At 43.1% G+C, this 17,503-nt stretch overlaps 1 protein-coding gene across 5 annotated transcripts in view; it reads right to left on the reverse strand.

Annotated features, from left to right (window-relative positions):
• The window catches only part of VPS13D (vacuolar protein sorting 13 homolog D), a 96,158-nt gene that overhangs the window by 8,471 nt on the left and 70,184 nt on the right, over nt 1-17,503 (reverse strand). For all 5 annotated transcript variants that reach the window (XM_088178795.1, XM_088178798.1, XM_088178794.1 and 2 more), the window contains 2 exons: nt 14,506-14,638; nt 12,307-12,502 (listed from right to left, as the gene is read on the reverse strand). In XM_088178795.1, coding sequence (XP_088034921.1) covers nt 12,307-12,502; nt 14,506-14,638 — 329 coding nt within the window. The remainder of the gene's footprint in view (nt 1-12,306; nt 12,503-14,505; nt 14,639-17,503) is intronic.

Here is a 17,503-nt window from a genome sequence, read left to right on the forward strand (position 1 = left end):
GGAATAACCTTTATCTTCTACCATGAAATACACAACTAAAATACCTGGTCCACTTGCTTGAGTTCTAGACTGACTTGGACCTGCAGCCTTCCCTGAGGATCACCATGCCATGCACACGATTTCCATGAAATGCAGAATGAGGATGGTGCTTGTGCCACAGACATGACTGGAGGACACTGCTCAAAGCACATTTGGCAGTGCCAGAATCAATTAAATGCTGAACAATGTATGCCTTACAAAGTGAGCTGAAAACTCAGCCGTCACAGCAAACTCAATTCTGCAGCCACAGCTTGGGAACACATGGATAACAAATGGAAACAAACGTGTGCCACTTGTAATGGGGTCTGTAGTGCACATCACACCTCTGCACAGCACTAAAAATCCACTATTGCCCTGATTCTTTCCTCACTGATGCACTTAACTTTGTTTCATCTGCTGAACCCATGTGATGAGCAGGAATATTCCCTGCATTTACTAAGCAGAAGGGGAGAGACAGCAGATTTTTGATGTGTCAGTTGTCAGAGCCTGAGAACATTTAATGCCTTGGGCCTAATTTCAGGAAAACATGTGGCAATCTAGAAGATTCCCTGTTCCCTGGTGATTCTCCTGGTGCTCTGTTTCAAGGGGTCAGTGCAGTTGCCTCCCACCCTGTGCTGGACTTTGGGGTGCAGCTCCCAACAGGCAGGTCACTGATCCCAGAGATCCAGCAAAGCTCTGCCATGGCATTCATCTGCTGGCTCCAACACAGATGCTGTTAAGGTGTGTTAAAATGCACACATGGTACAGTCAGTTGAGTGCTGGATTTGGCATCAGAATGTCTCAGTTAGATGCAAGAATGTGTAAAATCACGAGCCAGACAGCTCCCTGCTGACTGCAGATCTGAGGAAGCTCATATGCACCGTTTATTCCAGCAAATGCATGGAATATATTGTGCTTGTTAAACATGTTCCCAAAATGCTAGTTTCAGGCAGAAACATGCAAATAAATGGTGCCTAGGGTTAAAACCTCCCACTTACAGTCAAGTCCCTCCTCTTTGGAGGGATCTCCCAGCTCAGATGCTGCAGACCTTTAGCTGACCCGACATGCCTTTAGGAGAGTACAGCATGCTCAAGGAGCAACTGTTTATCATGGAAGTTGTTCCTGCCAGTTTCCTGGAGATAGAGCTTTTCTCCCCTTTCCCTTTTCTTCTGTATACCAGATCAAAACAAAATTAAGAATTATTCCCTGGGTTTGCAATTGTACATAGCCTCATTGGGTTCCGAGTTCAAAAGGAATTGAGAAGAGATTAATTAAGACACAACTTAATTATGAAATCCATATTACAAATCCAGCATCTGGGCAAGGTGTATGAGCTTGCACTGTAGACAAGGCACTGACCCCAGCTGCAATCAGGGCATCAACTTCTGGCACTTGCCCCACTTCTGCCTGTAACAGCTGTGCAGCAAAACTCACACTTTCTCAAGCACTTTGGTAACATCAAGCTTAAGAAGTTGACAAAACATAACACTGCCATCCCAGCTTCCAATTTCCCCCAGACTCTTCCTGTACTGATTACAGGGATGAATGCAGCTGTCACCTTAAAGAGCTTCTTGTCGAACCAACGTGTTGAAAAATGCTCCCATTCACCTTCTGACTCGATGTAAAAGATGGTTCTCAGCAGGGATTTCCTGCAAACACCTGTCTGAGAACAGGAGCTGAACATGCCTTAGTGAAACCAAAGTGCCCAGGACCATAACACTGCTCAGCCTCAGGGCACTGGGCAAGGTTTAAAATATTAAACACTGTCTGCTGCCAGCAGGGCCCGTGGCAGATGGAGCATTGCTCTTATGTCTGTGCCCATGGACTCCCAGACTGGGCCCTTAAAGCTCATCCTGTTCCAGCCCCTGCCATGGGCAGGGACACATTCCCAGGTTGCTCCAAGTCCAGTCCAAGCTGGCCTTGGACACTGCCATGGATGGGGAGTCACATTTATAATGGTCCTGTCAAGCAATATCCAGTTGTAGCAAATGCAAACATGGTTACTTCAAGTGTAAAATATTTCAATCTAACAGAAATGTTTCCACATTGTATTCCTGCCTTTCTGGGAAAGCAGATCTACTCGGGGGCGGGGGGAAAAACACAACCAAATCAGGGGTCCTGTCCAGCAGTGGGACAGTGACTCTGGCTGTGCATGAAGGACTGTGTCAATCAACTTTAATGGCTGGATGTTTCTTCTCTTTCTGACACTCTTTTTGTATTTCTCAGTTACTACAACTAAGGCTGCAACAGGCACAGCAAAGTGCTCTAGCACAAACCTCACCCAACAAAAAGCTACTCACGAGGTTTGTTTTGATTTTTAAAGTTTGCAGTTGCAAGAACAATTCAGATCAACTGGCTGTACTTACAAAACTGATAAAGAGCATTCCACATGTTAACAGCAACATTAGGTGAAAAAATTATCTATAAAAATACCAGCCACATGCTAAATGAGGTGACATCAAGGCAATAAATAGCTCCATCTGTATGAAAGAGTTTGCAGAACAACCCAGAAGTCGTCTCTGAACAAAAAAGTAACTATGGATGAAGTAGTGCTGAAATAAAAGTGGGTTGGATTTTTTTTTTTTTCGGGTTAAAAAAAAAAGATCAGTTTTACATATTTTTCCACGATCACTTTATAAATCTGCTGCACATTAGAAATCAGACACACATGTATGTTTTCCAAGTACAGAAAGTCGAAGGTTTACATTTTAATAGCGAAGTGCCTATTTGTGAATGGCAGCAGTGTATATTACAGGCAGTGTGAGAGGGTTAAACAGGACAGCCTCGACTCTTTATAAACTTTTGCCCTCTGGATATGTACTCATTGGCTGCTGTACAAGACTCGAGCTGTATTACACGCCTTAACGATATGGTTCAACTGTCGGTCAGGCTCGGGGCTGGCGCTGCGCCAGACCGCAATCAATGGGACACAAACCTCCCCCTTTCAGATCATCACGAAGGCTCATATTATCTCCTTTTTGTCGTGCTGGTTAAATTTATGGAGCAGAACCCCGAAGCTGCATTCCTTGGCCTGGGCCGGCCCACGCGGGCCTCCCTTTGTTTGGTACTGTAAGGAGCGTGCTTTGGAGGATTGCGGGGTTGTTAGTTCAGGCACTGACTGTTTGCTCATGACTGAAATGAAAAGAGTTCAGGGGAAGGGCAAAAGGACAGCACAAGTGTAAAACCCCATCCCAGCAGGCCCTGGGCTCCCATCTATCGCTCTGGCCTGGGACTGAACACAAAACCTGGCGTTAATGACAAAGGGGAAAGTCTGCAGGTAAACAGCCCGGCTGCACCTGAGCAGCACCTCGAGCTCTCCTGCTTTCAGGCAAGCCTGTAATTGCTACATAAATCTGAACCTTGACTAAGCTGTCTTAAAACACTGCTTAAAAGTGGTATTAGTTTTAAAGAAATGCTGGATCTCTTTGTTTGAAAATATAACCCATCAGTGCAAACAGACACACAGTTTAATATTTCCACCACTTTAAACACATAGAGTAACCTCATAGAATCTGATATTTATGATGTAGCAAGAAATTCTATTAGGACACAAAATTACTAGATATACAGTAGGGAGAGAAGATTTTTACTTTGTCTAAAATGGGCATTTCGTACATCTTTATACTTGGTCTGAGGATGAAAAAAATCCACCTCTGGGTATGCTCAGACACTCTCTACTCAAAGCTTTATTCCTGTTGTAAATAAAGGGCACTTCTTGATCCCACTCCTGACACCATTCTCATTCCAAATCCAAAACACAGCACTGTAACAGCTACCAAGAAAAATTTAGCTCTATCCTAGCTGAAACCAGGGCAAGATCACAAACTAAGGATGTAAGAAACCTGTAATGTGATCTCAAGGCAAAAGCACAAGGAAAGAGTATTCCAAACCAGCACAAGAAAAGCAAATACATACATGGAAACCCCCGAGGACTCTCAGTGGTTGCTCAGGAAATAGAAGGTGCCTGTGGACTCATTCTTCAGCACACAGAATATCCATGCTTACCCTCATCAGTATTAAGAGTTGCCAAGAAGCTGCCCCAGACCTGCTGGAGCAGACTTCACCCCTGTGGCAGCAGCACAGCAGTCTCGGGCCAGCAGGTCACACAGCCACTCACTGCTGAGCAGCTCCTGCCATTGTGCCTTACAAATAAAGAAGTACATAACCCTACACTCCTACTGCACTACACACCAGTCTCATCTTTCCTGCTAGTTTTATGGAGTGAAAATCCTAGAAAAAGGGCCAGAAGAGATGATGGAAACGCACAGAATGTGTATGAGATGTTTCTCAGTGACACTGACCACAGCCTGTCCCCAGTACATTCCAGCAGACACGGCTGCCTTGAATAAAGCCTTTGTTCCTTCCTGGTGGGCAGATGCTCCCAACTTACCCCACCTCATTCTGAGCAGGCAGATTTGTGAATTGGAACTGCAAATACTTTATGGCCCAATCTTCGATGACTTTTTAGTTGGTTCTGTTGATGGTCATGCACAAGTACAATTTTTTTTCTTTTCCAAATTGGAATTTCTCTCAATTTCTATTCTAGGACGCACCAGTGCAGACTAATTAAATTTGCAGCTATCTGGAATTGTTTCCACCCAAGGCAAATGTTACACAGAATACACCAAGACAAATATACTTCAGCAGAGATGCTGTGATCTAAAAACCACTATTGCCAGAAAACGTGCAAAACGCTAAGAAGTGTTCCTTTTACTTTTCAGCCTTTGTGTCCTAAAGCTTTGGATGAAATAGAAGATAATTAGAACATGCAGGCTCTAGAAATACAAGTATTTCCAGAAGACATAAAACTTTCTCCCTGTCTAGCTGCATTCCTTTGAGTTAACAGCTAAATACTGTGCACTGGGCACACAGAGTGAGAATTCCACTTTGTGAAGCAAATATTTCATGTCACACAAAGTTTAAGTAGTAGAATAAATCTGTGGTAAATCCAACAAAGGATTTATCTGCTCTTTTCAGAAGGAAGTTCATAATTGCTTCTATTTCTGATGGACTATTCCAGGCCAACATTACAGTGTCTTGGATTTAACTGGAATACTACCCCAAGAAACTTTTCCATGGCCTCCAGAAGTGTTGCACTGAAAATGGAGCAAGTTCTGTACCCATGATGTCCATTTTCAGCCAGCTCTCCTTTCATACCTGACCAGAACAATACCACACAATGCATTTCCCTCATTAACTCACACCTTTTCCACACCAGTTACTGCATACAGCAACATCAACCTGAATCTGAACCTAGATTTCTGCCCTGAACCCAGCCCAGGCAGCAGTTTAACAGGAGCTGGGCATGGCTCACTGGATGCTGCATCTTTACCAGGGATGGAAATGCACCTGCCTTTACCTGTAACATCCTGGTAAATATTTGGGGGTTGTGGAGGCCACCACAGCAGGAACTCTGCATTCATTCATCCTTTTGAAATTACTTAGTGCTACTAATGAATGGACATCCAAAGAAAAAGACAATTTCACATTTTATGCTCAGGTAACTCCTCAGCATTGCTCATTGCAATGTTTTCCATTTTCACTGTCAACACTCCTTTCCAGTGCCTCTGAGCCTTGACCAGAGTCTATCCAGGGTGTCTTTCTGCTCTCAAATGTTAAGTTAAACACTAATGTTTTAGTGGGAAATCCTTGTTACTCACAGAATCGATGCTGGGATTTGGAGTGACAGCCAATCCCTCACAAAGGCTCCCTGTTTCATGCCAACAGACATGTCACCACTGGAGAACCCAGTGCCTGCACCATTTCCTTAAGCCAGGTTTTTGTTCCATTTAATACATTCTGTCATAGCAAAGCAAAAAGGCTTAAACACAAAAGGTTGCACATGTCTTAACTAAAGGTTTAGCCCTCCTTTTGGAATTTGAACCATCTACAGCCTCTTCCTTAAATGCAGGGTGCATAAAACCCCACAAGGACAATGTGAGGGAGCTGAACAGCCTCAGCAACTTAAACCCTTGAGCTTGAAAAAATGCATTTTTACAAACAGCTAATGGGGTTGTTTTGGGGGTTTCCTGTCTCAGACCCTGCTACTCCAAGTCTAGCTCATAAGCCCCAGGGACTAATCAAGGTAACATATGTAAAATGTAAGACCTGTATGATTAAACATTGCCTAATGCAAGCCCATAATTGCTTATTTTTTTCCAAAAACCTCCTATTACATAAAAAATATTCCTACAGGCAGATGTGAAAGGAACCACATCTATATAATATTAACATAGGATTATGTTGCTCCTCTAGGTCCAAACACTATGGGTCTTACTCCCATTCCTTCCAAATAGTTAAACTGAGTTAAGTTCAGAAAAGGGGACAATGATAACTGACTGCAGACAACTGAGTATTCTAAACAGAAATGGTATTTAGTAGTACTGATCCCTAGGAACAGCCTCCTGGAGACTTTATTCAGATATACAGTGGGTATTTGCAGTAATGAACAAAAATGTGTTAAGAGTTTGGGCACCAATGCCACTCAAGCCTCTAAAAAGGAAAGGGAGATGTGTCAGTGCAGTTTGGATTCTCCAAATCATCTGGACTTCTGCTGGGCACAAACAATGGACAATGTATTGTTCTAAAAACTGTGACATTTTTATACATGAGACTCTAGGGTTATTGACTCTATAATAAGACATGATTAAGCAAACTCAATGTTTTAAAGCTTCATCTTGCTTTTACTGTATCCTGTGGGTTACAAAAGAAACCCAATGAAAACTAACTGTATACATCATTTCTTCAAATCCTGCTTTATTGTGAAGAACAGAGCCTGTAGGACCAATAAATTGTCCTTCAGCTCTTTGTTCCAGGGGGAGGGCAAAGGGAACAAACTGTGAGATGCCCAGTCTGTCAATGCTGGAGGAGGGCACAAAAAAAAAAGGAAGGAAAGCTGCCCCCCTGTATTTCATTCTCACGCAGAGGTACTCAGGTTTGACTTCACTTTATTTCTAAAGTGGCATCACTTCGAAAATTTTATTTTTATTTCTTGAAATACTAAGTTTTATTAGCCACTGTATGAGCACATTGAGCTGCAGAAGTGCAGAAATGTGAGGTGGCATCACAATCCATCCTCAGCCCTCCTGACTCTGGGTACTCCAGGACAGGCACCACAAGCCTCAGCTGCTTGAATTCCTTCCAGACAGCTTTAAGGGGAAGTTGACTTTCCCTTTAGGAAGAGTGAACATGAAAAGCAATCTTGACAGATTCCACTCCCAGGCAAACACAATCAGCACTTGACTGACAAAAAGTGCTACTAGTTTATTGATGCACAGCAAGGGACTTCTGCAAAATAAAATCTGAGTAGAAACAAGAAGAAAACCTAACACATGCTTACAAGAGAGCTGCAGAAAAGAGAACCAGCTAGAAGGCAGAAGTGTCTCATGAAGAAAGAAGCACTCCTTGAATAGAAAAAGGAACAGAGAAGCACTTTCTGTTCATTCTGAAGGGCAGCTTCACTTATTTAGAAATCATTTTAGGTCTTCGATGGTGGATTACTGTATCTTTCTAGTTAAGGAACTAAATTAGCTGAGGTGCATTTTCAGAAAGAAATTAAGGTTTTGAGATTTAATCAGCCACATTGAAGAGAAACAGGGCTGCATTTTGGGAACTGCTTCTCCCACAAGGAAATCCACATTTTCTTATGCAACAAGCAACAGTAGACACTTCAAGAACCGTGTCAGGATCTCCAAATGAACTGCAGAAAGCTACCAGTGATAAAATAAATCCTAACAGAAGAATACCAAACAGGTGAGACTGGTCACAGAAAAAGAAGCATCTACTGAGGTGCTGCAAAATGTACAGACACAAACACAGGTTTACTTAACTACAGGGATCTAGTGATGTAAAACTACATTTGGACTAAAAAACAAAGCTACAAATTAAGAGGCATTTAAAACCCCAGTGAGGACACTGAAGGACCTGAAGAGGTCAGAAATATGACAGGAAATTGAATGGGATTCAACATATAACATTGCCTTTCTGGGGAAAAATAATCCAGAACACAAACATGAAATGATAAGGAGAGACCTGCAAAGCAGTAAAATCAAACAAAACTTCTTAGGGCAAAAAAGCAAACAGGAAAATGGGCATCAGTTTGCAATGGGATATGGCAGTAAAACCATCCAAGGTAATTCTGAGTGGCTTGAGAGCACAGCTTGTCCAGTGCAGGGGAGGATGGGCCCTTGTCACTCCACATGGATGGGAACCTGCAGGTGAGGGATTCCAAAGCACCTCCACAAAAGCAGGGGAACAATGTGGACATCAGCTAATGACAGAAGAATGGAAACCATAAAATCCAGGTGGACAGTGACTGGCCATGGGAGGTTGGGCTGACAGTGAGGAAAAGCCCATGGCTACAGCTGTGCAGCAGGGAGAGGAATGGACAAATCTGCTCAAAGAAAACAGATTATCATGAAGACCTGTTATCCCACTGGGAAAAAGAAGAAAGTATATGAAGGAAATCACACTGCTCAAGTAATTTATTGATTAGATTGATAAATATATTTTCTCTCTGGCATATAGGAAAATCTTAGGAAGGGCTTACCAGGAGAATAACAACATCCCCTTGACCAGAAGGGCCCATACATGACTGGCATTATTGTAAAGTCTTGTAAAGTCAGATCTAGATCAAGTCCAAAGTCAGGACCAATTCTGGGGCACATAAATGTCTAAGTTCAAGCAATATTTATCTGTCAAACCTTAGAACCTCATGGCAGTGTGTTGGCTGAGTTGGTCTCCATACAATTAGTTACATATTTCCTACTTCTGCTTGGTGTCAACCACACTGCTTTTGACCTCACAATGCAAATCTCAGCTAACAGAGAGATGGATGCAAAAAGGCAAAGAAAATGAAATTATAATCATCTGCTTTTGACATTGCATCAAACTTTGCAACCACATTGCACAACTCCAAGTGATGAGCAAAGGAACTATCACAGGTTGCTGCTTTCCACATGAAGTGCATTTAAAATAATCAAATATTTACATAACAATTTTCTGTGACCATTAATGGCTTTCCAATCTCAAACTAGTCTAGTTCATGGACAGAACTCATCAGAACTGGGGAGGTCATAGAGATATCTACTTCTAATTTTGACATTGTGACTCAGAAAAGAACACAAACCCTTGCAGCAATAGTCCAAGAATAATCTTAAATGACTGACTGGGCAGAAGCTTGAGAGAAAGCCATAAACAGAGTTTCCTGCACTACTTGTTAGATTAGACACACATCTAAATATAAATGTTCTTTACTTGTGCTGCACCAGGACATAAAACTCGTTTCTAGGCGAGAGCTGTCCAAGCATATCCAGAGACATAACAGCTTTCCTGTTTTGAACTGGGCTTTAAAACTTTTGGCAGTATATGAAAAATATGGAAATAATCAGGACTGTTGTATGTGACACTGGATTACTTGGAACACATAAAACCTTCTCAATAAAGGTATTGAATCACAGGCATTAACTGTTTATAAATTAGATGTATGCTGCACTTTCACCAACTGCTTTATGCTCTCTTCTGCATTAAATTTAGAAGTAGTAGGGCATCCTTATGATTAGGTAATAAGTTTATAAGATTAGCCTTGAAAAATTCCAGCCTAAAGTCAAATTTTAAAAATATTTTCTTGCCCTTTAAACCAATTACCTTTGAGACTACCCCCTTAATGTCTAAAGCCATCATCTGTGCCTCAGCCTGGTCTGGCTCCAGGCTCCCAATTCATGGCATGTGCCAGCTGCAGGAGTTCCAACACAAATCAACATACTTGAAGACAAAAAAGACTCATGTCCATGAAGCCTGATCACAGGAACACGTGCTGCAGACTGTTCCATTCCATTCAAGAACTTTGCTGGAATTAGACTACGTCTTTGAGGAAAGCAAACAACCTCAATTAAAATTCTTCATTCCCACTCAAACCTGATCCAACGGTTAAAGTCAAGCAGCTGAAATTCAGAGCTTTTTTTAAAATTCAACCATGTAATTAGAGAATTGCAAGGGACCTATAATTTACAGTTAGGTAGCCTGCTATTTAAATGCAACTGCAATTAACTGGCTGAGTCAGCTTTGCAGCAGCACCAGGAACGTGCAGGGGCTAAGGGCAAACAGCTCTTGTCACACTCAGGAGCGGAGTCTTCAGGTGCTCAAAACCCCACTGGAGATCAGCTCCTGCCATGCATTTCCAGTCACATCCATCAGGGAAGGCTGCTCTTGTGTGCTGAGCGTGGAGGAGCCCCCAGGGCCCAGCAGTCTCCAGGCAGAGCCAGCAGCTCGGGCTGGAACGTTGCTGTGCTCCCATTCCAAACCACACATACTTGAGCAGTTACAAATGCGGCGGGGGAATAGCGGGACACGGCAGCCCAGAAAACAGACAAACCCTTTGTCGTGTGGGGCTCTTTAAACCCCCAAAAGAACAATTTGGCTCCTTCATTATATAAGCATGTAAAACCCACACACCAAACAAAACATCAATGCAAGGTTGCTTACAGATGGAGGTGGCATTTTGGTCCCACCCCTTCTCCCCCCCTACAATAGCTACATATTCTCAAGTACATTTGTTTAGCTAAAAAAAGTTTTGATCAGACTTTTGTAGACTGGAGAACTGTAATAACTGAGTAACCTGAGAAAGGTTGGGGCTTTTTTCCCATTTTTCTTTTCTTTCCTCTTGTAAAAGATTGTTGGGTCAGAAACTTTATAGACTGTGTGAAGACACTAAAATGATTTCACAGTGCTCATCCATGAAAACAGGATTTCAAAATCTCGTGGAAGCAAAAACGTGGTTCAGCTCATCTGTCTTAACCCCTTCTCTTAACTGACAGTTAACAAAGCAAAGAGAAATATTTCCCAGAGGAAACACAAGCCCAGGATCAGGATGGCTGGAGATCCTCTTGCCCTCTCTCCCAGCTGCTGTCCAGTTTGGCAACTGTTGATAACACCTACTGTGTACAGGCTGTATCTCAAGCATGTCAAAACACCAATTTTAGTAATATGTTTTTCTTGAAACAAATTACCATAGACACACAGCTCAACCAGAAGTCCAGCTAACAGCACAGACAGGTGTGCTTCTCCCCACCTTTACATAAATCAGTCAGCCTGCCACAGAGAATCAGTCACAAAATTAAGGCATGCACAAGTGAAACACTGAATTTTCTCAGCAATGTACTTAAGAGTTCTCATTTAATTTTGTGCATGCAAATATACTTACTAAATTTCAATCCTCGACCTCTTGGTTTCACAAATCAGGGTAAGTCCCAAATATGTAAGACAGGTACAAACTTCCATTTTCAGAATAAAGCTCACCTAGGGTCATTCTTCAGGCCTCCTGCACCTCACTCATATTTCATCAAACTTACTGTTTACTGAAACCCTGATGTAAACCCTTCAGAATTCCAAGAGTGGTATAATACAGCACAGGAAATGGAAAAGCCAAATGGGAAGACAAAACAAGCAGAAAATCCAGTATTTTTCAAACATTTTTCTCCAAGCTTTCTAACAGCAAAACTTTTTAGGGTTTTCTTTACCTTCTTCAGCACACGGGTCTCATGTACATACAAGAGGACTTCTTGGCATAGTAATACAAAGGAAATTCTTGGCCACAAAGAGCACAAGGACACTTCTGTCAGAGCAGCCCTTTCAGAACTCAGTCCTTTCCCTCTGCCACACTCACAGTCAGTGCTAATGAACACTTATTTATTTTAAGCAAAACCATCATTACTTTGTTGAACCCTCAGTGTGCTGACCACAGGAAGAAGCCGAAGCATCTGTCCTGATGTGCTGACACCTCCCAGCCACAGGGATGGGCACACACACCTAAGGGCACACAGCCACTCCCTTTCATTACTGAGAACTTCACACAAAATAAAAATTAAAACACAGTGACACTGCATTGATGACAGAACTCTTCAAACCTTTCAAGAGCTGTTTTTCTACAGCAAAATGGAAGCTGGAGGTAGAGCAGGGAGAACTCCTTAATTTCAACTGTGTGGGGATTCAGTGGCAGAAGTTTAATCTTACTACATACAGCCTTTCTAAAAATTTTGCTTCATCTAATGGTGTAGGTTAATAATTCCTATTTTATGTTGCATCTTTTCCAGGCAAATTTCACTCAAGAGTATCAACAAATGCCATCTATTAAACAAAAAGCAAACGGAACGAAACGGGCTGGTAACAGCTCATGCTAACTTTGATTATTGCTGCTCTGCCTGAGGGAAGATAATCAGTTCAGAAGCTGCAGCAGGCATTAATAGCCAGTTTTATGGTATTATTGATTACAAACACCGAGTGGTGGCTGACCTGGGGCCGCTCAGGGTCGCTGTGTCCCTCACTGCCTGCGCGGTTTCCGAGGCGAAATCCAGCGCTCCGGCCACGGGCTTGGTGACAGTGCCCACCAGCCCCTTCCCCAGGCCAGAGATGAAACCACTGACCCCTCCTTCTGTCTTCACACCTTCCACTGTCGACGTTATGACACTTGTCAACCCTCCAATGATGCCTGGCAAAGACAAGAGCAGCAGAAAAGTCCAAAATTACTGTTTCTAGAATTGACAGAACCTCATCCACTCGATGTCATTGGTTCTAGAATTGACAGAACCTCACCCACCTGATGTCATTGGTTCTAGAATTGACAGAACCTCACCCACCTGATGTCATTGGTTCTAGAATTGACAGAACCTCACCCACCTGATGTCATTGCTTCTAGAATTGACAGAACCTCACCCACCTGATGTCATTGGTTCTAGAACTTACAGAACCTCACCCACCTGATACTCTCTGCCTACACAGTTTATTGTGCATTTAATTTAATACACAAACTTTCAGTTACATTAACCAACAACTTTGTATATGCAGTATACATATGCATATGTACCATATTACCCCATAGAAAAATATTTAATTCATCATTAAATATGTGTATTTAAATGTATTTCTAAACTGGTTCATTTCCAGCTGCACTTACACCAGAAGTCCTCATCTATTGCACAGGTTAAGTGGTTACTTAGGATGTGACAAAATTTGATCACCACAAAAACTGGTACAATTTGAGACAGAAAACAACAGAGTGCATTTCTCCACTGGATTAAGTCAATTATTTTAAACTGGCATTTTAAGTGTCTTTGAAGTCAGTTTAGTGACTTTAACTGTGATGCTGCCAACAGACATTTTTGTGCACATTTCCCTTCTTGAGAACCTCAACACTCTGAGAAATCAAGCACCTACTGAGGTTTCAAAAGACTTGGAACAGTTCACGTTGTCTGAGAACACACTCTGGAGATTTCACATATCCATGATTAAAACATCAGTTTCTCGTGCCCTGGCTCAAGCACTCACCTGCCCAGCTTCCACCAGCCAAGGGCTCCTCTGAGGTCAGTAACTCCACTACAGACCAGGCAGATCTAAACTGCCACACTCAAGAAGCACTAAGTATTTAAATCTCTCCTCTTGAGCAACTATAGTTTATTATTAAATCCTGTCTGTTGAAATGTAGTAATTAGCAGTTCCTTTATTTTTTCAAAAAACTGAATGGAAAGCATTTTAAAACGCCACAGACTTAGGACTAGAACAGTCCCACTAATTAATAATACAACACGGTGAAGTGCTTTTATAATGGAGTTTCCAGCAAAGATTCACGTATTTTGGATTTCCTGTGTTTCTACCAGTTAATGTCAGACTGTTCAGCACACTGGTGTGAGAGGAACCTTTCATGATTCATTTCACACCTACAGTGTCTCTATATGACCAAAGCAAAAAGATTTTTCTCAGCATAGAAAAGATCCTCTTTTAGTGAAAGCCAAATCAGCTTTGCACAGGCTGCAACAGTTACACTGTGAGAATAACATTTAAACAAACTGAGCCAAGATGATGCAAAATATAAATATTTGATTTAAACTTGGCTTGTATTGATTTAACCTTCTTCAACAGATAAATCATGAACTAAATCGATGTGAAGTTCTGGCCAAATTAAAACTAGTCCACTGCCCTTTACACAAATAAATGTCTCTAGTTCTTAGTACACTGAAAAAAACCCACAAAATAACCCAACTGGTGAAATGTAACTCTAAACTGATGCACTGATTCCAAGAAACTCAGGTTTCTGGAATTAAAAGCAAACATAAGAAAGCTACAACCCAGCCATACTAAGTTTTTTTTTTTAATGTCTGGCCCTCAAAAAAACTGTTTGTATGGGTATTTCACGCCTCTACAAAGAAATTGATGTTTTGGATGAACTTTCTTTGTCATTTTCATTTCAGTTTGCCAAAAAGCTTGTACTTCCAGTTATATGTGAAAAACCCTGATTATTAAACGTAGTTTCTATTGACTTGAAAACGAAGCATTGCCCCCACCCTGACCTGCCAGCACTGAAATTCAAGCATAAAGCCTCTGATAGCTCCAGTGCCCAGGCTTCCAGCAAACACCCAGCAGTAACACCCACTGTTCTTTGCAATCTGATCATCCCTGGTAAGAGAGAAATGAGTTAAAATTACAGCTAAGGGTTACCATGTGCCAGTCCATGGATTCCAGCTACAAGGTGCTCTCCACTGGTTGCAGCGTGGTACCGGATGTACTCCCGCTCTGTCTGATGTCTGTTATCCATGGTCTTCCCCAAACCATCCGACAAAGTCCCAGCAAACTGCAAGAGAAGACCTTTTCCATTATTAAGAACAAAAGCTGTTTCTCCTAAGTAGATTCACTGCAGAAAATTCCTAGATCCTACCAAAGAAATGAACATTTATACAACTCATTTTGATACATAACGGAATCTGTCCTACCCTTCTGCCATGGAGAAAGCTCAGAACTACATCAACACGTGAAACTGGAATCCTGAGGTGACAAGGAGGTGCCTCAACTACTGTGGCCAAGCCAAAACAAACCAAGTCTGCAAAAGATGCACCAAAAGCAACGCCCATGATCCAACTGCAACCCCTCAAAACGTAAAAGGAATGTTATTTAGATATAAAGCTTTTCCTCTGCAAAGATACGTGCAAAGCTTCAAGGCAAATATGCCAGTCGTGAAACTAAAACATTTTTAAGAGCTAATTAAATTATTTTCAGTAACTCAGGGTAGAAGTGGCTGTGTTGTAGAAGGAGTGGGAGCCAGGCCACACTCACAGCACAGCATGGGGAGATCCCTGCCAGGATTCACAGCTGTGCTGGGAAGCGCTGTCCTGGTTTAAAGGACAGGTGTCCGCCAAGGAAGGCAGGAACCTCCCTCGGAATGGAGAATATTATCCCCTTCCCTCTGAATTACTGTAACTTGGAAATTACGGTGTTTTCAGGCACAGATGCTGAGAAGGAAAGGCAGTTCTTTACTCGTATTTCTGTGTATAAGAAGACAAACCCCGAGCCCGGAGCAGCGGCGCGGTGCCGGCCGCGCGCGGGCCCAGCGCTGCCCCTCGCTGCAGTTCCGGGCACAGCCAGCGGGGGCGCTGCGGGCTCCCGGCCGGGCCGCCCGGCGCCGATGATTCCGCCGCGCCTGCAGGGGGCGCTGTGGCGCGGGCTCTCTCCACACGGCAATGGCGGCGCGGAGAGAAAAGGGGCTCCTGCTGCAAACGGCCGGGGGGCAGCTGGGCCCGGGGCCCCTCTGCAGGGCACAATGGACTGCGGCACGAACCGCGGAGCAGCGGGGGCAGCACACCGGGGGTGACAAACACAATGTAGCAGAAACTCCATAGAAGGCGCTGCAGGGGTCGGGCGGACACGGGATGTCGAGTTAAAGCATAAGAGGAAACACAAAGCAGCAGCAGGAAACAGCGGGGCTGGGCAGCAGCAGCTGGGCTCCCCAGACTGCTGGGAGACATTCCCGCAGAGCGGCTCGGGGCCCCAGGCTTTTCCCAAGGCACCTGAGAGGGTGGTGAGGGTCCCTTCTAGGGAGCTTGGCTGGTGATGAGGTGCCAGCTCAATGGCCGCTCTTAAAGCAAAGCCTGACTCACGGTAGGAGAAACAGTAAAAGACAGAACTCCATCGTGGCGGTGAATTCTGCCCTCAGCAAACACAGCACAGCCATCTCCCCTCTGATCTGAGAGCAATGAGTGAGGAGCTGAGCCCAGCTCAGCCAAAATCTCATGGTATCTCTGCCCTTCCCAAGAGGAAATGCCCTCAGCTAAGAGAGAACTGCACCCTTCTCCTTCCTCCTCATCCCAGCACATCTTTTGTCTCTCTTATGTATCGTCATTATCATCTCTTAGGCAATAAATGGGAGAAAATTACCTAAGAAAAAAAAATAAAAAAATCCTAACCTCCAGCAAGTGTCCACAGGTACCAAACCAAAAGCTTGGGGAACCCTGAGTGTGTGTGTGGAGCAATGTGACTCCTTACACTCAGCATGGAAAGCATGGGGGAGGACTGGAGACATGCTCATGGATGAAGGGGAACATCATATCCAAACAGGATTTGTTCTGAGAAGTCTGACCATTGCTGTGTGTGAGTCAATGAAAAAGCACCAAATAAAAATGATCTATAATGATCTGCTGACCTTTAGTCTGATGTAATCAGAGAGGAACCAGAAGCTCGATGGAAGGAGGGAGGCAAGAAAAGGAGACAGAAAACCTGAAACTTGCCTTGTATTCAGGATATTATTAGAGAAAAGGGCTCCTAGAAGGAATTTTCCTGGAATACTCTCCAAAAACTATCTGTTTTTTTTATTATGTGCAGTTGGACACCTCCTGTACCACTCTTAACTACTATCAACATTCTTATCTCCTTTCAAGAAACGAACAAACTTCATCCCCTCTCCACCCTTGTGGAACGAAAGATCATTGAAAGCTTTGTTGTGTCTTCACTGGGGCTGTGGAATGTACCAGGTGCCACAGGAATGCCAAAGACACTCAGGGTGCTGAAGTCCCTGCATGACCACAGCTCTTCCAGTACAAGGATTTCATTGTGTAGGGACCAGCCTATGTCTCATGGACCATCTCCTCTGCACCCACAGCAGCTCCACAAAAACCCCTCCGTGGCTCAGGTGTGCACCAGAGGACAGCTGAGGCCTGGTGTGAAACCCTGATACACTGAAGATCACAAAAGAACTGGACAAACAGTTCATTTATGGGCCCAGTGCCACGATGAAGTTCCCCTCCTTTTTCTGCTGTTTCTTCCAAGGCTGTGTTTCTTTTCCACTAATGACACAATGTCCCAGTTTGAAACACTCCTTTGCAGCTTAAAGACAAACCAGTCCAGTGGCTCCAATTATCTAAACAAACAGATTTTAACAACAGGGATGAAAATGAAATCCCATGACCTTTCTTGTGACTTGATCATATGGAGACTAAACAGAACATAGTGATCATGGACTGAGTTACTTCTGACCTTGTAGTGAACTTAATGTAGATGTTTTTTTTAAAAAAATTCGCCTAGAAATACAAACCAACCTGAAGCTAGCTATGAACCACGTTTATGGTTAGGGGTTTTTCTGGAAAAATGCTTTGCTTATGAGGATTAGAGAAGTTGCTATAAAAATTGAAAGGCTCAACAGGTCTTCAAAATTCAAGCCTCATTACAG

This window comes from Sturnus vulgaris, chromosome 25 (genome assembly GCF_052056855.1).
Source record: "Sturnus vulgaris isolate bStuVul1 chromosome 25, bStuVul1.hap1, whole genome shotgun sequence".
NCBI classification, from domain to species: domain Eukaryota; kingdom Metazoa; phylum Chordata; class Aves; order Passeriformes; family Sturnidae; genus Sturnus; species Sturnus vulgaris.